General features: G+C 36.4%; 1 protein-coding gene across 4 annotated transcripts in view; it reads left to right on the forward strand.

Moving 5' to 3' along the window:
* The first annotated feature begins 1,245 nt into the window (after positions 1-1,245).
* The window catches only part of itga4 (integrin alpha 4), a 35,121-nt gene continuing 10,362 nt past the window's right edge, over positions 1,246-26,004 (forward strand). For 2 of the 4 annotated variants that reach the window (XM_034014173.3, XM_059032203.1), the window contains exons 1-18: positions 1,248-1,621; positions 2,168-2,286; positions 6,181-6,287; positions 6,509-6,641; positions 7,240-7,307; positions 8,938-9,067; positions 9,504-9,589; positions 11,092-11,154; positions 11,241-11,378; positions 12,062-12,170; positions 12,645-12,739; positions 13,705-13,795; positions 14,495-14,540; positions 14,932-15,086; positions 17,052-17,206; positions 20,027-20,179; positions 20,927-21,003; positions 24,248-24,398. In XM_034014173.3, coding sequence (XP_033870064.3) covers positions 1,434-1,621; positions 2,168-2,286; positions 6,181-6,287; positions 6,509-6,641; positions 7,240-7,307; positions 8,938-9,067; positions 9,504-9,589; positions 11,092-11,154; positions 11,241-11,378; positions 12,062-12,170; positions 12,645-12,739; positions 13,705-13,795; positions 14,495-14,540; positions 14,932-15,086; positions 17,052-17,206; positions 20,027-20,179; positions 20,927-21,003; positions 24,248-24,398 — 2,064 coding nt within the window. In that variant the 5' untranslated portion in view covers positions 1,248-1,433. Of the gene's footprint in view, positions 1,622-2,167; positions 2,287-6,180; positions 6,288-6,508; positions 6,642-7,239; positions 7,308-8,937; positions 9,068-9,503; positions 9,590-11,091; positions 11,155-11,240; positions 11,379-12,061; positions 12,171-12,644; positions 12,740-13,704; positions 13,796-14,494; positions 14,541-14,931; positions 15,087-17,051; positions 17,207-20,026; positions 20,180-20,926; positions 21,004-24,247; positions 24,399-26,004 lie in introns of all 4 variants that reach the window. The other 2 variants (XM_059032204.1, XM_034014180.3) reach the window with 2 other exon arrangements.

Here is a 26,004-nt window from a genome sequence, read left to right on the forward strand (position 1 = left end):
TAGGCAAGTCATGTAAAGCTATTTCATGTTTTAACTATTTCAACAAAGCAGACCTGAATACAGGTCTAGGAAAATAACACAGCAGTAAACTGATCTCATATACGATGTGTATATCTATGGCTGTTTTCATTTTTTTCCAGTATGGATACTGTTTATTTAATTATCCTAGGGTAGTGTAACTCCTTAGTGCTGAAAGACTTACTGAAATTGTACCTTAAGTTTTTGGCAGTATTAGTGGACAGTTATTGCAGAAATGTTCTGAAAACTAATTTTAAGAATGGATGTTTTGCCCAAAGCTTATGCGTATGTTTTATTGTTCTGCATAGCCTACACCCAATTGTTTGTTTTTAATTAAGTTTTTTCAATCAACACTCTTAAAATAAGGCACCAGGGAGATTCTTTTTTTTTCATTTTGTTAACTGGAAAGTTGAACAAAACAGTTCATACGCAATTTTGCACAGTGAAAAATCTTGTACAAATTTTTAAACACAGCAAATGTGTTTTGTTCATCTAATTTTAGTTTAATAGGGTAATATAATGCATTTACTTGTAGGAATTATGTCTGGAGCCGCCCCTGGCTCATGGTTCCTGTATTATAACATTGATATAATTGCAGGATGTTATTATTATTATTTGTTGTTAATCTAAGTGTCCATTCCAACCTGAACAACGGTCCCTTGCTTGCTTGAATAAAAATAAGCTACATTGATATGGAACGTGTGTGTATCTGTGGGGTGGAGGGCGAGGGGACCGGGCGGCGGGTGGGTAAATGAGTCAAGGATAAAAAAATAAACCTCATAGCAGCCATTCATTACTAATGGTATACAGCAGTGTGGAGTAGTGGTTAGGGCTCTGGACTCTTGACCGGAGGGTTGTGGGTTCAATCCCCAGTGGGGGACACTGCTGTTGTACCCTTGAGCAAGGTACTTTACCTAGATTGCTCCAGTAAAAACCCAACTGTATAAATGGGTAATTGTATGTAAAAATAATGTGATATCTGTATAATGTGAAATAATGTATAATGTGATATCTTGTAACAATTGTAAGTCGCCCTGGATAAGGGCGCCTGCTAAGAAATAAATAATAATAATAATAATAATATACTGCCAAAAAGTTTTACGCATCTGCAGTGCAAACTGCAGCTGTGTGCCCTGAGCGCGAGTGCCTGGATGGTCATGCTCCCTCTAACGGGGTTTGTGTGGCTCTATTCTCACGTGACAGTCTTCAACAGTCCAAGTCGCCCCGTTGATGAGGGTAGAATAAAAGCAACAGGGGAAAGCACTGTAACTTTAAAGCTGCTGTAACATTTGAGCAGTGTAGTGTAAAAATAGCACATTGGATTCCTTTTTTTTTCTTTTTTTTGTTTTCTTTTACTGTTGGATTGTTTTCTTGCAGCAAATATTCCAGAAGGACACCTGGCGACAGTTTAAAATATGGCACAGATTTTTTTAAATACACGTTTTAGGTGGACTGATATCTTGAGGTTGGCGTGCGTTTTTTGTTTCGTTGGATGTGCGGGTTGCTACAATTTGGATGTGGAACATTCTATGGCTTTTCGCGGGCCAAATGGTTCTTTATTTGGATATTCAGTTTCATTGCACAGCCATGGAAATCAAAAATGGTAAGTTTAAACCTGAACATTGCTGCAAAATGAATGAGTGACAAAACTATTCTCAACTCTTCCATTCAAAACATGCGACCACAGCACAGCAAGAGACTTAAAAAAAAGTTTTCCTGTGCCATGTGCCTTAGACGTTACATTTACTAATTTCAGATTGACCTACAGTCTGCGAATATAGGGTAGCGTTTTATTACACATTGTGTCTTGCTTTTAAATTTGATTTATATGGAACATTGTGACTAAAAATGATAATGTCAATATATGGAACTTTTTGTAACGCTTATGTCTAGCATACTCAGCCATTTAATTGTTTCTATCGCGATTATAATTTAATATATGAATAGAAAGAACAACAGCTTCCCCATTAAAACAGACGGTAGTATGAATCAAATAAAATACATTAACTGCAGTAGCGAGTGTACAATAATTCTACAGTTTAGTAAATTGGGTATTCTGTATAGCAATGTCACCTTGCATTCAATTTGCAATTTATTTGCGTAAACTCAAGTCTGTCACGACTCACAAGCATCATTCTATGTGTTTTAGGGTCTTAGTGGGAGCTCCAGTGGCAAATTCAACTTTCAACCCTTCCATCGCAAACCCCGGTGCGGTTTACAAATGCAACATCAAAAACACGTTTAAGGATTGTGAGCAGCTATCAATGGGTTGGTATTGGGCTTTGAAACTTTTGTATTAAAACTTCATATTGCTGTTGCTATTGATTTTAACAAATTGTATCGATTTAAACATCATGGAGTACCCTAATCTACCCTCTTATCGAAGCTTGCATTTCAACCAGAAATACTGAAACTATTTTTTCTGCACTTCAAAGTCGCAGGTAGTTACAGTGCATCATTTTTGGACCTACCAAGCCAAATGTGCAAGAAAACACAATGTGATGTTCTCACTTTGGCCTTTTTATGAACACAACACAAATGATTGCATTGCCCTATATGTGTTAACTTGCGCAAACCCTGATAAACTTGGAAACTTGGATTTCCCAGTCTTTGTTGTTTCTGTAGTAGGGTAAACAAAAATCTAGTAGCCTATTGTACATTGAGAGAGAGAGAGAGAGAGAGACAGAGAGAGAGAGAGAGAGAGAGAGAGAGAGAGAGAGAGAGAGAGAGAGAGAGAGAGAGAGAGAGAGAGATTGTACAAAATATGTCAGTTCTTAGCTGGTAAATGGACCCCAGTTACAAAACCCTACACACAGGAATGAACCCTGAGACCTGAGGACGTTTACAGTATTTGAGGCTGAGGCTTATAGGGAATGAATCATCAAAGTTACATGTCAGTAGTAGCTATTGCTTAATATAGTAGTCAATCATCTGATCTTTGATCAACCCTATTGTCTAATCAACCGAACGCACCTGTAATCACGTGATGAATTACATTAGCACACAACTTCTGCTGCTAAAACAGCTTGGAGATTTAGCTGCCATAAAAGTGCCAGCAGACTGAGGCAAATGAAAGTTACAGAATTATTCACCAAAACCTTAGATGGAGCAATGTGTGCTTTAAATTGTTGCAGTTAAGCAACAGTCACCTCGTTCTTGATTGTATTCTTTGATGATTTTCAAAGTTTGGTATATGGTACATTTTATTATTTCATTACCTTAACTGTAAGTTTTACTGAATTGCATTAATTTAATGATTTGTAAAGCTATGTAATTTTGTATGCTTAATGTGATAGAATTACTCTATACATTATTAAAGGTACAGTAATTGTTATTAATACCTGTTCGATTATCCATACAAATCGATTATGCAAACTAGTATCAGTCCCAATTAGTTTGGATAATTGACTCTCTACTGTATTATACATTTTTATCTTAATATAAACTTTTGAATTATTATTTTTTTTTTTAAAACATATGTGCAAGTACTGTATGTGCATTTTTTTCCTTTCATATAGCCTATACATATACTGTATATCTGAAAGCCCCACAAGTTCTATTAGAAGCCAATGTATAATTAAACTGACATGCAAAATTATTCCTCAAGAGGAAAATATGCTGAAATCTTACACAACAAAAGTTGTATGTCCGTTTTGTATGCCCTTGCTTTCCAGACAGGAATATAATGTCACACCAATTCCCTTTATTTCATTCCAAAAGGAAATGCACGATCAATATTTAGGGTCAGGGATGTCAAACACAGCCCTTTTAAAACTACAAGAAGTAATATATATATATATATATATATATATATATATATATATATATATATATATATATATATATATATATATATATATATATTATTGTGCACAAAAATAAATGACAAGGATGATTCTAAGTATCTCTGAAAAATGTAAAATATGTGACTCTTGCTGTGTGTATTACCCCAACTTTTCCAAATGTGAAGCTTTGGAGCTTCAAAAAGAAAGTAGATGGTAACTTTACAAGTAAAGTTGTAAGGCTTGCTTTAGCTCTTTGAAAGTATTTTTGTGGTAGTGGAAGAAGTTTAAATAGTTTTACTTTTTAAAGCAAAGCAGTTACATACAGTCAAAGTTAAATTTAGTAAAATAATTGGTCTGATTACTTTGATAGACTACTATATCAACCTTATTACTTTGGACTGTGGGGCTGTTAGATCACACATTTCATCAGACATGTACCGTTTGATTGGTAGAAGATATTTTTGAACTGTTTTCAGATTTGAATAACAGAGAAGTAGAGGAAGATGTCATACACTAACTTTTTGTCTAAAAGTCAAAAGTCACATTGTATACTAATTGTCACATACTTAGAATGTGTTATAATTAGAAATATCAAAGTTCTATGACAGTTAATTCAACAGTTGGAAGTAGACTACTGAAAGAAGTTGGTACGGTTACTAAAACAGGTGTACCTCTTGATTGGTAAAAGTTATTTCTGTTTTGATTTCAGATTTGAATAGCAGAGTAGAGGAAGATTCCATATACTCTTTTTGTCTTACTTGTTGGGAAAGTAGTCAAATAGAATGTTGGAAGTGGGAGTTTTTAAACAATGGGGAGCTTTAGAATGTTGAAAAAAGTCCCATTAAAGTGAATGAAAATTGACAAAAAAAGGACAAAAAGCTTAATAGTTTAAAAAGTATAAAAGATATAAAAAAAGTTGTGTACAAGCACACCATTCCAGACCGGTCTACAGGTTTTGAAGTTTGAACGGCGTTTCTAGCTTAAACGGTGTAAGAGGAGTAGCGTGCCGAAGAAGAAGAAGAAGAAGATTTAAAGTGGGGACTCTTGCTTTGCAAGCCCCACTAATTACTGCTTTGAAAAAGATGTCAAGTCAGATAGTAGTGACTGCCAGCTAGGAAGGAGAAAATGAATGGCAGCCAGACTAAACAGTCACTAGTTCAGGGTTTTTTAGGTGTCAGTCTCTATTCTGTGCAGCTTCAACTTCCTCTACAGATTTCTCCTTTGAAGTACTGTATTATATACTCTCTACAGAACATATTTAATATTAAGTTCTCTCAGGAGGTTTTTGCAGTTGTTCTGCTTTTTCCTATTGTTTTTTTTTCAGAAGCCAGCAGTGCAGTGCATTCATTGAAATCTATTTGAACATTCAGACTGGGAGTAAACAGAATTAATGGTTGGCTTGTGGCAAGATTGGCATGTGTGCCAGGGCTGGCATGATTTGCAAAATGATAATCTTTTCTATTTTACAAAATCCTATACTCAAACAACCCCTTAGAAAAGTTTACCATGGTCAATTTGCACAGTAATGTTGCTGTTTTCCCATGCTTTTGCAATGGCTTGCCATGTTTTTTTAAGATCCCTTACCATACCTCTCTAGGCTTTACAATGCTTTCTGCTTCATGACACTATGCTAGCATAAAACTGCATCACAACTAGGTACCAGTGTTACCTTAAGGCTTCATTCACAACTTTGTGTGAAAGTAACATGTTGTTTAATGGACACACGTTTAAACAAAAACAGATTGTGAAGTGTGATTGTCTTGTTTGGTGCACTTTTCTTATGCTACATATTGACACACCAAAAGGGTGGTCATTGCAAGCTATTAACTGCTGGTATGTTCCAGACAAATGAATTTGCATATCAAATGGCAGGTCTAAATTAAAATGCAAAGCTGGGATGAGTTTTAAAGAGCTTAAATCTTTCCTCTGACTTGTTAATTGCTGCCTTTTTAACATCAAATTAGAATAAAGTAAACTGTTAATGTGAAAGACTGAATATTATTATTAAGCATCACTGTGAGGGGAGCTTTAATGTTTTTGTAAACCCACCTCGGGTGTCACCACTATTTAAACCAATTGAGATGTGGACTTCATCCTTAAAATGTTATGGAAGAATCTAATTGTTTGCTTTGACATGTGACCGATATGCATCCTACAATGACCTTCTATTGCATATGTTATGGTCATGTGACTTTTCAGGGTTTCCAGGTGCTGTAGACCTAACACTGTTTAATATTTGCTTCACATACATAGTCAAGTTCGATCATGGGTATTTTATATATATATATATATATATATATATATATATATATATATATAGTTTCTTCTGTAGTGTTGCTTCCAGATCATATAACAAACATCACTAATTATATTTTAGGAAGTGAAAAGGAAGTCCAGTGTGGAAAGACATGCCAAGCAGAGAGAGATAACCAGTGGTTTGGTGTTAGTTTATCCAGACAACCCCAAACTGATGGGTATATTGTGGTATGTAACTCTAAAGTGAAAAAAAATATTCTGCCTAATTTGTGTATAAAATAGTGTTTTTCTTCTGTACAGGCTATACATACATCCATAACTATTAAACACTGAATTAAGAAAAACTACAATAACTTAATAAATTCAATGACAATTGTTTTGACTAAGTCTTTCAATATCATCGCATTTTAAAAGGCTGTATATAGAGTGAACTCTTTTTTCTTCAATAGGCATGTGGACATCGCTGGAAAAACATTTTTTACACGCATAGAGATCAGCAAAATAAACTACCCAATGGTGTTTGCTACAAGATTCAACCAGACTTAAACTCCAGCAGTCAGCCAATGACTCCATGTTATATAGGTAAGCATGACACTTTATGTATGGCAGTACTTACAAACCTGGTGTCACAGAGATGGAACGAAAAGATCAAGAAGAAAGCAATTGGCTTCTCACTTTTATTTTCTCAAAAATAAAACAGGTTTTGCAGCTCAGGAACTCCCAAGTCTGACACCACAGTGGTGCATGATACATCTGTTCAATCCTAGCATTGCAGGCAATTGAAACATTTATCAAGTAATCAATGTCCAGGTGGTTGTATTAATCTAAACAATTAGATTGGTTACACTGGCTGAACTATCCACATTCTCAGGGGCATAGTTTGGGTCTGTACATTCAAGATTCTGGGCAGGGAATAAGCCAAATAAAACACATCATAGCTTTTGCTTTTAATGTGTTACATACAACAGATGAATACATCCCTGTACTTGTTGTCTAGCCTGTTTATTGCTCAATACAATGATACTGTGTAACATACAGATTTACATAGACACAGCAGTGTAGTGAGGTCCACTTGTTGTATATTTAAAGGTACACTAAATTATTCCTAAAATATATGAATTGTCCTGCTTACATTGTTAGGTGTGGATGTCAGTTTATTTTTTGTCTGTTTTATTTTCAGATCACCAACGAAAATTTGGTGACAGGTATGGCTCTTGTCAAGCTGGGATGTCTAATTTCCTAATGGAGGTATCATGCTATTTCCTATTGTCTCCTTGTAGAAAAAGGGTCATATAGACCACAGTGTCTATTTTAATGAGCTATACAGCAGCATCCCCTTTATTAACATCACTAAATGGTGGTAATACTTACAATTAATATGTTTAGATCACTCATGTAACTAGGGGTTCTGAATTTTATGTTTTATTTAAAAAAAGCATACTCAGTGATTAAGAACAAGTCTAACATTTCTGGTTAAATCTTTTAAAAATAACAAAATAACCAATAAAATCAGAAGCTCTTTGTGACGCGGTACACTCCGCCCCTGTGTGCATATGTATTATTTTGTATTTGTGTTGTGTTATTATTATTTTGTTGTATAGTTTAGTGTGTAAAAACACAATGTTTTGTTATTATTGTTTACAGCCTGGATGTGGTTAAAATGCCCCATCCAGATAAAATCGTGAGAATGTGTGGTTAACAGCAAGTGATTATTGACAAACTGGCTGCGGACCACGCATATGAGAAAACCTGTGCCGAATGTGGTTGAGGGATAAACTAAGTAATTGATAGCCAGTTAATCCCTCAGCCACAATATAAAAACAAGCAGCTTTGGCTGGACGGGGTTAGTGTGTTCAGAGGCGGAACGAGAGTCGGGAGGTAAAACAAAACAAAAAAACAGAAATACACCAGTGTTACACCAGCATGATACTTGTTTTATTTTACACCAGCACGACACTTGTTCTGTTTTACACCAGCACGATACTTGTTCTGTTTTACACCAGCACGATACTTGTTCTGTTTTACACTAGCACGATACTTGTTTTGTTTTACACCAGCACGATACTTGTTCTGTTTTACACTAGCACGATACTTGTTCTGTTTTACACTAGCACGATACTTGTTTTGTTTTACACCAGCATGATACTTGTTCTGTTTTACACCAGCACGACACTTGTTTTGTTTTACACCAGCACGATACTTGTTCTGTTTTACACTAGCACGATACTTGTTCTGTTTTACACCAGCATGATACTTGTTCTGTTTTACACCAGCACGACACTTGTTCTGTTTTACACTAGCACGATACTTGTTCTGTTTTACACCAGCATGATACTTGTTCTGTTTTACACTAGCACGATACTTGTTCTGTTTTACACCAGCATGATACTTGTTTTGTTTTACACCAGCATGATACTTGTTCTGTTTTACACCAGCATGATACTAGTTCTGTTTTACACCAGCATGATACTTGTTCTGTTTTATACCAGCACGACACTTGTTCTGTTTTACACCAGCACGACACTTGTTCTGTTTTACACCAGCATGATACTAGTTCTGTTTTACACCAGCATGATACTTGTTTTGTTCTGTGTCTGTTTGTCTGTTTGTTTGTACCAATGTTTGGTGTTAGTTTAAATCTTTGTTTTATTCCATAACCCAAGTACTGTGTCTGTCTCCTCCCTGGTCTGACATCTCCCACAAGCCATCTTGCCACACCCTTACATATCATTTAGTAGTTGAACATTATTTATTCGTAACTACAAACACGAAATCTGAATAAACTTTAAAGACATGTCTTAGCCATGCTTGAACTTTCTGCCTTCCACAGTGTTAAACATGCAGATTTTTCTAACATTTAATGCATATTGTTTTGTAGGACTTGATTGTTATTGGAGCCCCTGGATCTTTTTACTGGACAGGTTCTGTTTTAGTGTATAACACATCCGACAACACATTATGTGCGTACGTCGATGATGAAAACGAAGTCCTTTATGGAAGCTACCTAGGTAAGAATCTCTTGGATTTACTTAAGTTAAAGCGGTCCTCCTGCAAAAATACACCACACAATGTAGCACAATTCAGCTGGCAATGGAGCTCTCTTGAGAGTGGAGTGGGGCTTTTAGGGCAGGACAGGTCTGATCACAGAGCTATGAGGGAAAGCTGAAAGCTTCTACGCTATGGGACCTAGTACATATGCTTGTCCCTTTCTATCTATCCGTCTGTCTGTCTATAAATAATACTTGCATATTTCCAGATATTTAGATTTTCAGTTCCCCTAGAGCATGTGAAATACTGTTTGTGTATTCTTTGGACTCAAAGAAGCAATTTAAATCATCCTTTGTACAAGCTATATAATAACAGGATGTGGATTTGTAGCTGTGTAGCTTGCTATCACAGTTTGAACATATCTTGTTTTTATTTTTTATTTATTTATTTTTTTAGGATATTCTGTTGGTGCTGGACACTTCATTAACCCACAGGGCACTGAAGTTGTAGGAGGGGCACCCCAGCATGGGCAGACTGGTAAAGTAAGAATTCATTGTAATAGTTAAACTTTTTTGGTAAGAATTGTTGAAAAAATGAATGTACTCCACTTCCTTAGATTACAGTAATTTTGCTATGTTAACGTTGACAAACATAGCAGAGACTCATTCAAGAATGTTAGCATTTGGCTGCAGTGCTTTGTGGCTTGTAATACTGATCTAAATAGAGCAATGTCTCAGGTTTAATTGAAATTCACTGGGCGTGAGCTGGGGGGGAAAGATAAGCAGAAGAAGCAGCAAGGAGCAGTTAGTAGGACAGAATGTGGTCACCGACTGGGGCCGACGCTGTCGACATCACAGGGGCGTAGGACCCGGCAACCGGAAAGGATAGAAAAGAGGTCGTCGACTGGGGCCGACGCTGACGACATCCCAGGGGCGGAGGACCCGGCAACCGGAAACGGGATAGAAAAGAGGTCACCGACTGGGGCCGACGCTGTCGACATCCCAGGGGCGGAGGACCCGGCAACTGGAAACGGGATAGAAAAGAGGTCGTCGACTGGGGCCGACGCTGTCGACATCCCAGGGGCGGAGGACCCGGCAACCTGAAACGGGATAGAAAAGAGGTCGTCGACTGGGGCCGACGCTGTCGACATCCCAGGGGCGGAGGACCCGGCAACCTGAAAACACATATGAGGGTTAGACTTGAAAAGCCACCCCTCGGGAGGAGATGAGAGAGGTACCCAGCATTTGAGGCTTATGTAAGGGGCGCTCGTAAAACCCCTGATTGGCCGAGACATCACGCTGCCTGGGACCTGAAAATAAGGACAGAGCATTGAGGTTAGTATAGGACTCGGCCCGAGTGACCACGTCCTGAAGAGAGGCAGAATAGAAGAGAGCCTCGAGTGAGATGAGCGCAGGAGCTGCGACAGGACAGAGTTTGGCCGGGGGTCCGCTCTGACTCACGCGGTGAGAACCCCTGAAGGTAAGGGAGGCGGCTGCCTAGCCCTGAGGTCGGGGAAGTGAGCCTCACTTGCCCCCCAGAGATGAATTAACTGGAGATTAGAAAATTGAAAGATTAGAGATTAGCAGCCCCCCCAGCTTCACGCCCCCCGAACCTCGCAAGCTAACATTTAATTTCACATTGATTTGTTGCATACAATGTTGCTCTACAAAGTAACATTTGACAGGAACTTGTTATGTTCATATATATATCGTGTGAATTTGGTTATCAGCTGTTAGCTGTCCTTTACACCTGTATAAACAATTGTGCTCCTTTATAACTGTATACAACAATAAACAGCAGTGATCCTTTTATGGAGAGTCTAACTTTATACAGTTAGTGCTTCTATATTGTGAATACCACTTTTGAAAGCAAATGGAATCATACTTTGTACATGCTGGATAATAGTGAACCTGACTGTGTGTCTCAAGTATTCAAGTATGCTGGATGTACTGGAATATTTGTTGATTACTGTGCTAGTCCCATGTACAGTAGGCTGGAAACCCCTTTCAAATGTACTGACAAATAAAAATGTGCTCTTTTTCAGGCCTATATCTTCAAATATGAGTCCAATTATTTGTCAATAGTTTTTAAAGCAAGCGGCAAGAAGGTAAGAACCGTATATGTTTAATTTAATGCAGTTGGTTTTATTTTTATTAAAAATGTTAACCAAGGAGTATTTTTTCTTCTATGCAGCTCGGTTCCTATTTTGGTTCTTCTGTCTGTGCTGTTGACCTCAATTCAGATGGGCTGTCTGACTTACTGGTTGGGGCTCCAATGTACAGCACTGTAAGGGAGGAAGGAAGAGTTTACATTTATATGAACCTGGGCAATGTAAGTAAAACACTTTTGTAGTGCTTTGTCTGTTCATTTTACAATAGCCAGTGCATGAAATATGTATGTGAGTTTAAAAAAAAGAATAAAAATAACTAAAACCCAACAGAAAACCACAGAAAATGTATAATTTTGCATTGATTATGAAGGTTTAAATAATGGGTTTCCTGTAATAAAGGGTTTACTGTAAGGTAGAATACCATGCAGTGTAACAGGCAAAGATCTAAGCCTCAGAAGCCATACTTTAATGTAATGTACTGTATGTCCAGTGTTGTTAAAATACCCATTAACTTTGTACAGAGTTCTCAGCCTACCACAATTTGAGGGTCATTCTGAGTATTAAATGCTTGTTTTTAAAAAAAAGAAGCATAAAAGGCAATGGTGTAAGAGCATAATTATCCAGAACATGTTTTCATTAACATTTTCATTCATTTTAGTGTGTAGGTCACATCATAAATTTTAATGTAGATCATATATGGTATAATTTACAGCAGCATTTTTTTAGTAATTTGGCTGGAGACAGCTTGATCCTATAAATAAATATATATATATATATATATATATATATATATATATATATATATATATATATATATATATATATATATATATTTTAGGAAACAATAAATGTTATTCTTTAAAATTACAACATTTATGACAAATTTATGTTTGTGTTTTTCAAGGCTGATATGAAGGAGCTAGATTTTGAATTAGCGGGGAGCGACTCGTATTCAGGAAGGTTTGGAGAAACTATCACAAATCTAGGAGACATCGATGATGATGGTTTTCCAGGTAAGAAGCAGGCCTATACTGTACGCCATATTGCATCTAAGAAATATTTAACACTCTCAAGCCATTTCATTGGAGGAATCAAGAAAAACAAGGAATTCCAGCATTATATTATTTTGTTATATTAATTAAGCAATCTACTAAAAACAAACAAATAACTGGATGTAGTTGTATAATGAAAACATTAAACTACAGGTATCATATTTTAAGTGACTTTTTTACCATTACCATTGAAGCTAGAAGTTGTTTTTAATATATATTTCATGGTTCCTTTAGGTTTAAGTTTGGCCATTTTGTGTTTTGAACTTCAATTTGCCTAAAGTGCTAACTAGCACCTGTATGACAAAGGCATGCAGCTTAGTGAGAAGGGTTCTATGCCTTTTTAAAATTCCAATTTAAATAAGCATTTTTATACAAGATTTCACATGTTTACTTGAAATCAGGGTGGTGATTTATTTTTATCTAAATCCCTTGCAGATGTTGCTATTGGGGCTCCACAGGAAGAAGATCTACAGGGAGCTATTTACATCTACAATGGCAGGAAGAAAGGGATATCTCAGTCATATTCCCAAGTAAGTTTAAAGATGCCATATGTGCACTGAACAGTAAAAAGCCTTGATGGGAATTTGCAGGGTTTTGTGCATGACATTCTGAGGTCAGGACTTCCTCTGTGTGTCATAATATCTTCCATCCTGTGACAATCAGAGCATTATGTAGGTTTTCTGTCACTGAATGGTTGACTTGTACAGTGCTTAGAAAGAAAATCACAGACTGAATTGCTGCTACAGCATTTTAGCAGTATTCTTTTAACACAATGGGATCTTAAGTGTGTAACAGTCAGTAAAACTGGGCCTATGTCATTTGGCTACATCCTAAATATGTGCCCACCATGCATACTGTGTTGTTGGTAGTGTGAACATGTAGGCTTTGTGAACAGATTGATATGGATTTAGATTATGGCATAGCAATTTAAATCATTTTTTTATTACATTTGAAATACTATGCAAATAATACCTTTGTAAGAAATATATTAAGGTGTAGTAAAATCACATAAAGTTTGGAAATATAATGGGGAAAATGTAAAAAGAATACAGTGTGACATGCAAATTAACTTAACCCCCACGACACAGAATGATAATGAATGATATTTATTTGATTTTGGAGTATGATACAAGATGAAACAGCACTTTGTCAATTGAATTTTTTTTACGATTGACTGAAAGGTGACGTAATATATTTGTGTTTGTGTGTGTGTGTGTGTGTGTGTTTGTGTGTGTCCTCCTTCCCGAACTAAAGTTAGAAACTTACATTTAGGGGCAGCTCAGATATTGGTATCAAACTTAGTAGAATATGTCTGCGTTTTTTTCAGTGATTTACTCGGAAACATATCCTGTCCATAAAAGTATACCCCAGTTGTAATGCGCTTTAACTATGACTACTAATTGTTGTTTAGGACTTGAAATACAAAATGTTGCGTATAGTAAGGGCAATATACAGTGCTATAATATAAACAGCAGTATTTTCTTTTGCATTTCAGAGAATAAGTGGATACATAAATGGCAATGTCTTCAAGATGTTTGGCCAGTCCGTGTCTGGAGGCATTGATGTGGATGGCAATGGTTACCCAGGTAACATAAGTGCTCTTTTAACCTTTAAAACTGTTAAAGAAACAGTAAACATGACGTACAGTACCCTAGATCATGGCTTATGTACACTAGTGAATTATTGATGTCTATCACTATTGGTAGATTACCTGCAGTTAAGGAAGTGTTCCTCTAATCCCAGTGCTGCCAGTGGGAGGGGAGGGGGCACATCAGGGGAGGTGGTATGATAAGCTTATTAATTCATTTTCAAAAGCTTTTTATTTTTCTTAATTATGCACTCATGTTGTTTGGGGTTCTGTTCAGCCTGTGGGCTTTCAACCTCCCCTTACTCCTCTTCCAGTAAGAATATTAAAAGCAAAATAGGTTGCAATTTGGGAAAGAAAATCAAAGCAGTAGTAATATGAAACCAGTTAAAAAAAAAAAAAAAAGTGGACTTCGGATATGAAATTCTTGACCTGTTTGTGATTACTTGTTTTGTAAACATTATCAGTATTATTTTCTATTGAGTCATATTAAGTGGGTTTTCAGCTACCCAGGGTTTAAGTGACCAATATCAGTGTCCACACAGAGATAAAAGACCACATACATGAATTCAGTGATGCCTTTTGTTACAGGTTGGAAGATTTGCTAAAAGTAATCCATATTAAAAGGTGAATCCATATTAAGGGGCTTATGACTGAAAGTGATATCTGGATAATCGCGATTTTGTATTTTTCTACACAGATGTAGCAGTTGGTGCCTTTATGTCTGATTCTGCTGTAGTACTGAGGTAAGACTGATTCATTAAACTCAACTAACAACTAATTAAAATAATTCTATACAGTATGAGGCTTGGCAATGACCTTTGTGTGCTTGATACTGTTTGAGCATCACATACAAACAACATTCTGGTTACTTTGTAGAAAAAAAAACCTGTGTATATAAACAGCCTAGAGCTTTGCAATAAAATCGCATAACTGAACCTGTTTTGGATAGAGAACAATTTATCAATGCATTTCATGACATTGCTTGCAGCAGATTACAGAACCTGTAATGTGCAAAGTGGTAAACTGGTTCTTTTTTTAGAATGATGCCTTTAAGAACAATGATGCACAGTAGTTTACTAGATAAGCATGCTTCATTAAATGAACCTTTGTACATTTCTTTTCAATTCACTCAAGGACACGGGTCGTGGTGATTGTAGAGGCCGCCTTGATTCTTCCTCCTTCTGTCAATCGCACCAAGCTTGAGTGTGTTGAAAATGGACAGCCCGCTGTCTGTATGAATATCACTCTATGCTTTAAGATCAAAGGCAGGGACATTCCAGGACACATAGGTAAGCTACTTAGACTTCATATAATACAATTTTTTTCATCAGTTTTCTTTATGCCTCAATAATTTCATGATATAAGAATTGTGTTTTATTTTACGTTGGAAGTGTCTGAACTTAAATTCTTCCTGAGATGCCAGTTAGTTGTACTTGCTACCTTAGACATTCTGGAATTAAATAAGGGACTGTGAAAGGGTGGAAAAACCCTGCCCAGGAACTGGCAGATACAGGGCTCATTCTGTTCTTCTAACAGCCTAATCCCCTCATGAGAATGTGCGGAATTCTGTTAACGATTGGGTCTTCAATCATTTGCATAGCCACTCCCAGTATAAATGCAGGTAAATGTATGTGACTGGAGTGTATGTTTGGCTGGGAGCAACAAAGCATTGGGTTGTGTCTGCGAACAGTATAAAACACAGAGAAACACTGTCTGCTAGCCACCAAATACAGCAATACCTTTCATAAAGCCTGACAGAATGAAGTTTATGTTTAAAAGGTTTTTCTTTTGGCAGTTTAAGGCAATGTTATGCATTGAGGCAGGGCAAATCTAATTGATGTGGATTCCACCAGTCATTGTATTATTATTATTATTATTATTATTATTATTATTATTATTATTATTATTATTATTATTATTATTATTATTATTTTATTAGCAGACACCCTTACCCAGGGCGACTTACAGTTGTTACAAAATATCACAGTACAAAATATTACATTATAGAATATCACATTACAAATAAGAGCAGTTATAAGATACAGTACAGTCAGTAGGAAATAAGATCATATTCAAATAAGAGCAAAATAAAGAATACAGAGTAAATAATTACATTTAAGAGCGAGTTTGACTATACGAGTCAAGTCCATTAAGAGCACGTAGTAAGTATGATAAACAGATAAGAATGATTTCAAAGTATTGTTAGTATATGATTACTTTACAGAGGGGAAATCTGTCAAACACTGCACAGCCATCTGTACCAGCCCTTTATTGTATTCTATACTGTTATGATTGAAGGAGCAGACTAAAAAGACTGAAAAGACTGACGTTTAAAAAGAACACATTTGGTTAACAACGTGATGACGAGTTAATTGTTCGTTTATTGTTACAACTCTTCCTAACTCAGAATCCTTGCAGCTAGCACCAGAATGCAGGTAGTTGTGCCTTTAATAGTTGATATTTATTTTTCAGGGAACCATGGTTACAGAAAGTAACCTAACGTTATCTACTGAGAACATACTGTCTTGTGGGGGAATTCAGTTGAAACCTGGCTGAGTGTTCTGCTTCTTTTCTTAGTAAACAAGGGTAGTTTCCAACTGAACATTACACAGAGCATGCTTATTGAGAAGGAGTTTGATACTCAAGAAGTTATCTTGTGTTTGTGTCGTTGGGTTACTACTGGGAATCGTAGTAACTATAGAGAGGCGACTATTGGTCAACAAGCTTTGGGAGATAGGTGTTGTGGTTTACAGGAGCAACTCATGGCTTACTAATGGTATACAATGCTTGTGTGCAATATGTCTGTAAACGGTTTCAACTGTGTGGCATACTACACATGGCAAGCAAATTTAGTTAGTGCGAAAATAAAACAAATAAAGACACAGCAGATACAAGATGTATAATTTACTGTGGTAGTTTTATCAGTTAGTTTGAGGATTAAGGTTAAATATGATATTTAAAGACAGATTAGTTAGAGACATAGGAAAATCCATTAATAGTCCTTCTGTTCTGATTACTGCATATTGAAAGCCAAAAGAGAAAATAAAAGCACATTCCCCATCTGTAAGTACTTTAAAATGGTCGAACTGGCGAAGAGGAATATAACCACAGAATAAAGATAAAGCAAAAACAATGAATTGGGTATGCTTTTTTTTCTCTTGCTATTAAATTGATAACACGTGTATCTCAAAGTTCTGCAGTGCATTTGGCGTCCCCCTGTTTTTCACTCCAATATATCTGTTTCCATCCTGCAGGCCTCCTGTACAATCTGACTGCCGATGTCCACAGAGAGGCTGGCTTTCCTTCTCGGTTTTATTTCATTGGAAATGGAACCTCCAACTGCACATCAGGAAAGGTTGAGGTGTCCCACAATCATGTAAACTGTGTGACTCACCAGGCCTTTATGAGAGTAAGTTCATTTCAGTTATTTTACTCATTTTGAAGTCAATTACAGAATTTAAGAATACTAAATTACAAAGAATAATCAGTAAAGCTATTTATTATGTTTATTTAAAATGTTTAGCAGACATCCATAGTTGAACTGTTTTCATTATTATTATTATTATTATTATTATTATTATTATTATTATTATTATTATTATTATTATTATTATTATTATATAAGTTATCAAATAATTACACCACAGAGTATTTGACAATGGTGTTGTTCATAAAGTACACATGGATATCGGTTGGAGCTCTGTTTATCGAAGAAATTGAATACAATTTGTTTTAGAATTAAAAAGTTAGGTTGTATTGTTTCTGGATTACAAATGACACACTCTGGAACTGGACTGGAAACTGGAAGCTGAACTCATTATCATAAATCATTATTCTGGTAAAGTACAAAAGACTCCTTAATTTTCTCTGTTGGTTTGCCGTGTAACGTAGATTTGCAGATTGAATAGTAAATACCAAGCAGTCATATAAATACTGTCAGCTATAGCTTGAAATCTAAGTTTGACCTCGGTAGAATGTCAGCTCTGGTTACGTTGCTGATTGTAAGCACTGTTATAATCATAAATGTAATCTTAAAAGAAACAGGAACAATCCTGGTAACACCCAAAGAGAGAAACTGTAGGACGGGCTGTTCTGTCATAACTCACCAGTAGCAGGCAGGATACATTTTGTTCCCTGATAATGTTTCCCCACAGGCATTCATACAGTATTGATTTCAGAAGCAGTGGGCCATATTTTTAAAGCATTTACTACAGTGTCCAAGTTAATCTTACAGAATGAGAGAACAAACCACTGGAGACAGTTTAGGAAACCTTGAATTATATTACTCCTCTCCTTTTTAAAATAGTATTACAAAATCTAAACTACACACTGCAAAGACTACATATGCAATGAAAAAAACATGCAATTAGCATTTAAAGTTTAAATACTCAAATCATGAGACATGCTCAGATCTTAAAAAAAAACAAAACAAAAGGTTATTGTGCTGAGCCAGCAATCCAAATCCAATACAAGTAAGGAAGTTGTTAGAGATAAGTATGGTTATATCGTTCAGAAACAATCCCTACAACGCTACGGGAACATTTTTATATATTTTTAGAATTGAATAATTAACATGTAATTAGAGTAATGAATGTAATGCACAACAGATGCAGCAAAGACCTGGTGGAAAATTAGAATGAATTAGATAACATGTGATTCGGTCAAAGCGAGCTTGTAGCTGTGAATTGAAACAGTGGACATGTGGAAGGACAATCAGTGGCTGTCTATCTCCCACACATGGGGAATCATGTAATCAAGTATGCTATTGTAATAGTAAAGGCTTCAAGCTGTTCAGTTTTCACATGCCGACAACTTGGGATTTGAGCTGGGGAGCTGCAGAATTCCTGTACTGTGTGGAGATGGGTTGTCACCAAAACTGTTTACAGCAAACCTTGTCTCTGAACATCACTAGCAAATCCTTTTTTTTTTTTTTAAAGGCCTGAGGCAGGGGCACAGTACATTTATTCCCATACAAATTAAACAATGTTAAGTAATACAGTATAAAATAATATAACTGTGTAGGGTTAATTCAGAACCAGTTAATTACAGCCTGTGGCAGGGCAAAAGCCCTGCTTGTATAAATAGTGTGTGTGGGAATTTAAGGATGACAGGGATGGGGTTCATTTTATCCCTGCCAACAATTATAGGTGTGGCCATTCCCCAATTAGGTAATTGAGTGCTAATTGTGGAGTGGCTTCCTGTATAAAGGGGAGCAGAACTGTCTTTGTTTGGAGAGGCAGTTTTGAATTATAGTGGTGAATGCCTGGCCTATAGTATGCATTTTTGTTTTTATTTAGTTTTGATTAAATCTTTATTTTGGCCCTTGCCCTGTCGATTTGTTCCTTTGTTTTGTTTGCTCGATTTGTGTCTTAAGCGTGCCCAACAGTGCTTCGCTACAGTTTCTTGACTCTGTGTCTTGTTCCTGCCGGTAACAGCTTGTGGCGTGACGCTACCCTGTCACACAGCCATTTACAGTTCTTTTGAAATAAGGTTAGAAATGTGTTAAACACTACCAGATTTATTTGTACACCTCCCTTAACTGCATTCACAACTTGAAACACAAATCCTCAATCCTGTACAGGGGCAGACCCTTCTTTGTAAACATTACAAAACCTGGCTTAAGATCTCGGCAGGTGTTTCCTATGCACTTTGACATAAGAGAACATTTTTATAATATTCCTGTGTCTGCTCAGAAAGATCATTTAAGGTACAGTGTTCAGTGCATTCTGAGGTTTCATTCTTATACATGTATTGTCTTGTTGTGATGTCGTTGTATAGATGGTACATAAGACTGTTTCTGCTACTATTCTAAAATACAAATATTACAACCCTGAAAGGCTGTTTGTTAGCTTCAGCCATACAGCAGTATTCATGTCTTTCCTTTACTGCACCAGGTATATTTATAGATTTAGTTTTCATTGTACTTTCACTTCCCTCTTTAAAAATAAAATAAGCGCATACCGTGCACACGGTAGCAAAAGAGATGGCCAGTATCAAACAGAAACCGTCATTGATTTCCAAAAATTGATGATACTAAAAATGAGCCAAACGAATCAATTACAATGAAAAATGTATGTGGGGTACAGTACTTAAAAAAAATAAAAAAAATAATAATAAATAAATAATAAAAAAAACGATAACATTACTGCTGTAGGCCATTGAAATGTCTTTATTTAAGGTTGCCTGTGTCAATTTATTTATTTATTTATTTATTTAATTTTATTTTTAGAAAGAAATACGTGATATTTTCACCCCCATCCGTTTTGAGGCAGCGTATCAGCTTGGAGAGCATGTTGTGAAAAGAGACGCCCTAAGCCCATTTCCACCGCTTCGACCCATCCTACAACAGAGAGAAGGGGAGGCGAATCATGTCAGAAACAAGGTCTGTCTGCACACACTTGCATTTCTCTCGAGTCTTAAGTGTACAGTAGATAATCTGGTGCTATTATTCATTATCCCACATATCATAGGTGGGGAGGGGTGTTGATACGTATGTCGCGTATCTTGAGAACAACTTTTTATATTGGGATTAAACTATTATTGCACAGTACTGAATGTATCATAATCTCTGGGTATATGGAGACTGTTTGTGGTGTCTATCCATCCGACTTTCTTTATGCCCTGCTTACATTTCTACATATATCTAGAGAAGCTCTTAATTTATTATGATGAAGCTTGATCTGGACATATTTTAACAAAGCTATTGAGAATATCAGAATCTGGGGGTATGTGAAATTATAGTGTAAATGTACCCTTAGTAACCAGCCACTGCCACTTCATTATTCCATATGCATCTGTCCCTTTTTTACATTGTGCATACAATGGGTGCAGGTAATGGTTGTCAACATTTCCATATTACTGATGGCTCTAATTTAGAATGTACAGCCATGGCAGATGATGAATATCACTGACATGCTTGTATGTGTTGTATCTGTGATCTTTGACAGTCACAGTATCTGCTAGCAGCTCAACACAAACATAAAACAACACTTAATACAATATAATTAGCTTTTTTATTGCAGTTCATTTTTATATATTTTTATATTATATATTTTTTATTAGGATTCTATGGGGAAATTGGTGAAATATATTTTGACCTTTCTTTTTATTTTGTTTTATTTTTTCACAGACACAGTTTGCCCGGTACTGTGCTTGGGAAAACTGCTCTGCCAATTTGCAGGTTACTGCAAAGCTTGGCTTGCCACAGTAAGTTGATGTTTATGTCACTCTTTTGTCACTGTACATCCTCATTATTAAAACTATTTTACAATGTTTTCTTCATATTGTGTTCAGTTCTGGTCACCTCGCTACAAAAAGGATATTGCTGCTCTAGAAAGAGTGCAAAGAAGAGCGACCAGAATTTTTCCGGGTTTAAAAGGCATGTCATATGCAGACAGGTTTAAATAATTGAATTATTAGTCTTGAACAACAGCGATCTGATTCAAGTATTCAAAATTCTAAAAGGTATTGACAGTGTTGACCCAGGGGACTTTTTCGACCTGAAAAAAGAAACAAGGACCAGGGGTCATAAATGGAGATTAGATAAAAGGGCATTCAGAACAGAAAATAGGAGGCACTTTTTTACACAGAGAATTGTGAGGGTCTGGAACCAACTCCCCTGTAATGTTGTTGAAGCTGACACCCTGGCATCCTTCAAGAAGCTGCTTGATGAGATTCTGGAATAAATAAGCAACTAACAACCAGACAAGCAAGATGGGCTGAATTGCCGCCTCTTATTTGTAAACTTTCTTATGTTCTTCTTATGGTCTTAACCCTTTGCGGTCCATTTATTAATCGCGCGTCAGGCACGCCAGGAATAATTAATTTTCACACGCGCAGTTAATTTTATACGCGCTGTTTAAAAGTATTTTTTTTCACAGTCAAACGGGTTTAAATGGCCCTGCATATCAACAAAGCACACACTAGGCATCTCCAGCCCCTCCCCAGCCTTTTGTTTGCTATAGCGTTCAGCTGTGTAAGAAATAAATAATAATAATAATAATAGTCGTACATACCGATCGATCATCTCCAGATCACTCGTTTTATCACCAAACTCCTCAATAATGCGATCAAAGTCATTATTTTATTACTATAACATCTGAAAAAAGCTCTGCAAATATCCATGATAGTCTCAGTGCGCTGACGCACTTAGCCAGCTTGTTTATTATGGACGCCCATTATCTGATACCTGATACCATGTATGACTATTCATGAAATACGCCTTTTTTTTTTTTTTTTTTTTTTTTTTCCGACTTGTCTCGGCTCCTGTCGCTACCACTCGGCAATTGAATGGTTTTCTCGGCTTTTTCCGGAGAAAAAACGACTAAACACCCGTTTATTGCGTTGCTATAATGATGTCGGACCCAGTCCGACAAAGGACCTGTGAGGAATAATTGCAATGTCGGACCCAGTCCGACAATGGACCGCAAAGGGTTAATATTGTTGTCATTTTTATGCTCAGTACATACAGTCTTGTGTTAAAGATATCTTATAGCTTTTGTTAAGTTTATACATAACAAACATATTTGCAGTAGCAACTGTAAAATCGTGCTCATAGCTGCATATAAACGCGTAGGCATTGACCTGAAAGTTGGTTTGTGAGCCTAGAGCTACATTAGATACTGTGTTGCAATTAATATAATGCTTACAAACATAAGGGAAATGAGAATCCTAACCACAGTTATGGGCACAAATAACTTGATATAATTTAGTTTATTGTTGAGTTTAGGTTGCAAATAATGAAGAAAATCACATTACTGGAAGTAATCTGTTTTTAACAAATCAGAATTTTATACATGTCTGTACTGGTTTGCACAAAGTATGCCACTGTCAGAGAGATGCTTAGCTTGGTTGTAACAACAAACTGTTTCAAAGTGACATTTCATCCCAGTTGCCATGCAACTCAACTGTGTTGCTTCATATCTGATTTAAATCATGCCCATTTCTTTTCATACTGTAGTTGCTAGATTTGAAGAGAGTTGCACAGAAACACAATTACACCAAAACATTATAGAAATATCTATGATCCATAAGGCCACAAAACTTTTGTTTAGTTTCTCCTGTTCAGCAGGCTTTTTTACAGGGCTATATAGTTAATAACCCACAGAGGTTGAAGAGGCATGGGGGCTGAATCCACTTGTGGAATAAATCTGTTATTTGTAACTGTTATTTTTATATCAGTTGTAGTGTGCAATATATTTTCATTGAAAAAGTGCAATGGGTGTTTTTTGACAACAAAACCTTTTTTTGTGATGGATCTTAATATAAATAGAAATGCTTCAACAAATTCTGGCAACAGTTTTTCTGTTATTAATAATGCATTTCTTTCAATAATATGCATAATTGAATGCACTTCATAAGCTTAATTTCCATTACGGGTGAGTTGGGGTCAAGTAACCTTGATGGGATTTATTTAGTCAAAATAATTATAGAGAAATGAACACAGAGCACTCATTAAATAGCATACAAATAATTTTCATCTAAAAGATGACCTTTTAGCATTTCCGTTGCCCTTTAATTGGTCATTGGAGATTAGCTATGTATGTATTGATTACTCTCTTGGACTGTGGGTGATTCCATTGATTTTAGGCATGGCAAAGGTTATGGTAACCAATAATGACAATACACCACTGTATGTATATTGCTTCTTGCCAGTTGCCTGGACTCAGGTGTTGTTGCAGTACAAAGGGTTGAGTATTTGTGTTCTAGCAATTTCTAATGGACAAAAGTTAATGTAGAGGACAATTATGGAATACTTAATTGCTGTTCTTTAAATGATGGTAACCCTATATGTTCTTAAAAGAAAGAAGAAAGCATTCTGCTATTTATGAGTGCTGAATCTGTCTTTTTTTGTAAGATGAAATATGGTTATTTATAAGACAAAAAAAAAAAAAAAAGCTTTTGTCGCCCTCCCAGATGCGCACCTGGTGCTCTGCTCCCTCCATTGCACTTAGCTGGTGAGCATCTCATCAGCGGCGCCATGGAAACATCACCACCAGCTAGAAAGCACAGACAAACCACTGGAAAAAAAACAAAAAAAAACACCCATCAGATTAAAAAAAAAACAAAACCAAAAAAAAAGTTTGCACAATTTAAACTGTAAACTCTATTTTCATTGGGTATTTTTGCTGTTTTTTTCCTGTTAATTAACCGTTACACCTCACTGTTTATGCTGTCTTTTTTCACCTTCTGCTGCTGTCAAAATGCCAGCTTCCTTCCTGAAGGTGTTCAGTGACTAATGGTTTGGTTAAAAGCCAGAAAATCATAATACATATATATATATATATATATATATATATATATATATATATATATATATATATATATATATATATATTAAAGTAGGGCGGAAAGGTTCAAATCATCATACTTTACTTCTCCTGAAATGTTCTGTATTAAATAAAGCTTTTCACATTTTAAGTCATCATATTTCTACCTGTATATTTTCTAGGATTCATGAAAACAAGCCTTACTTTGCTCTTGGGAATGGAAAGACTGTGATGTTGAATGTGACTTTATACAATGCAGGGGATGATGCATTCCAAGCTGCTCTGCACGTCAGATTCCCTGAAACTCTGTACTTCGTTAAAGTTTTAGACTCGGTAAGATGGGTGACATGCACACTCTGTATTATATTGTTTGCACGTAGCTTCTATGCACCGTTTTTTGTAAGGTTCCATGCTATTAATAGGTGTGTTTACACTGCCGTTCCGGAACCCTTCCGATATGATTCTGGTACAAAATATTCCAAAACAGTGCGTTCACACATGCATAATACAGCAGGGGGTAGTTGTGCCATAATGATGACATCATCAAGCACCATATTTTGGATATCTTCAATGAAAGCCACGGACACTGGGTGACCATTTGAAGAACTTTCGGAAAGGTGAGCAACAATACAGCTGAAATATATATATATATATATATATATATATATATATATATATATATATATATATATATATATATACACTACTGGTCAAAAGTTTTAGAACACCTCAATTTTTCCAGTTTTTATTGAAATTTACGCAGTTTAATGTCTCAATGTACTCTGAAATTAAAGCATAGAACAAATAAACAATTGGAGATAAAAAAGAAATCATGGAATCGTTTTGTTTAACAAAATTTAATCTAAATTTTTGACTCATCAAAGTAGCCACCTTTTGCAGATATAACAGCCAAACACACTCGTGGCATTCTTTCTACAATGGAAATCAAATATTGTTCGGAAAGTTCTTCCCAACACTGTTGCAGAAGTTCCCACAAATGTGTTGCACTTGTGGGTTGCTTTGCTTTCACCCTTCTGTCCAGTTCATCCCAAACCAGCTTGATGGGGTTTAAGTCTGGAGACTCTGCTGGCCATTCCATGATTTGAAGCCTACCGTCTTGTTCTTTTCTTCTAAGGTAGTTCTGACATAGCCTGGAGGTATGTTTTGGGTCATTATCTTGCTGTAGGATGAACCCCTGACCAACTAGGCGTATACCAGAGGCTATTGCATGACGCTGCAAACTGCTGTGGTAGCAGTTTTGGTTCAGGGTGCCAGTCACTATGTGCATGTTGCCGACTTTGGATCCAGCAAAAGAGCCCCAGACCATCACGCTTCCTCCTCCATGTTTGATGAACCGAAGATTTCAGATTTTGATTCATCGGTCCATAAGACCTTCTTCCAGTCTTCAGTAGTCCACTGGCGGTGCTTCATGGCCCAGGCAAGCCTCTTTTTCTTATTTTGCCATCTTAGCAATGGCTTTCTTACTGCCACTCGACCTGTCAAACCTGCAGCTCGAAGTCTTCTCTTCACAGTTGAAACTGATACTTGCTTACTTCGACCAGTGTTAAGCTGTGCTTGAAGCTGTTGTCCTGTGAGCCGCCTATCACACAAGCTGTTGGCTCTCAGAAACTTGTCTTCTGATTCTGTTGTGGCTTTGGGTCTGCCAGACCTCTTCCTGTCAGAGTTTCCTCCAGTTTCCAAGTGCCTTTTGATGGTGTAGGAAACTGTACTCACTGACACGTTGGCTTTCTTTGCAATTTCTCTAAAGGAAAGACCTACACTTTTAAGGGTTATAATGGTCTGTCTGTCTTCCTTTGTTAATTGCCTTTTTCTCGCCATTATGAGAGCAATAGACTACTTCCTGCAGTACAATACTGTCCAAATAATGCTTAAGAGGGTGTAGTAACACAGTCTGTTCCAACACTGCTTTTATACAGAC

This window comes from Acipenser ruthenus, chromosome 10 (genome assembly GCF_902713425.1).
Source record: "Acipenser ruthenus chromosome 10, fAciRut3.2 maternal haplotype, whole genome shotgun sequence".
NCBI lineage: Eukaryota > Metazoa > Chordata > Actinopteri > Acipenseriformes > Acipenseridae > Acipenser > Acipenser ruthenus.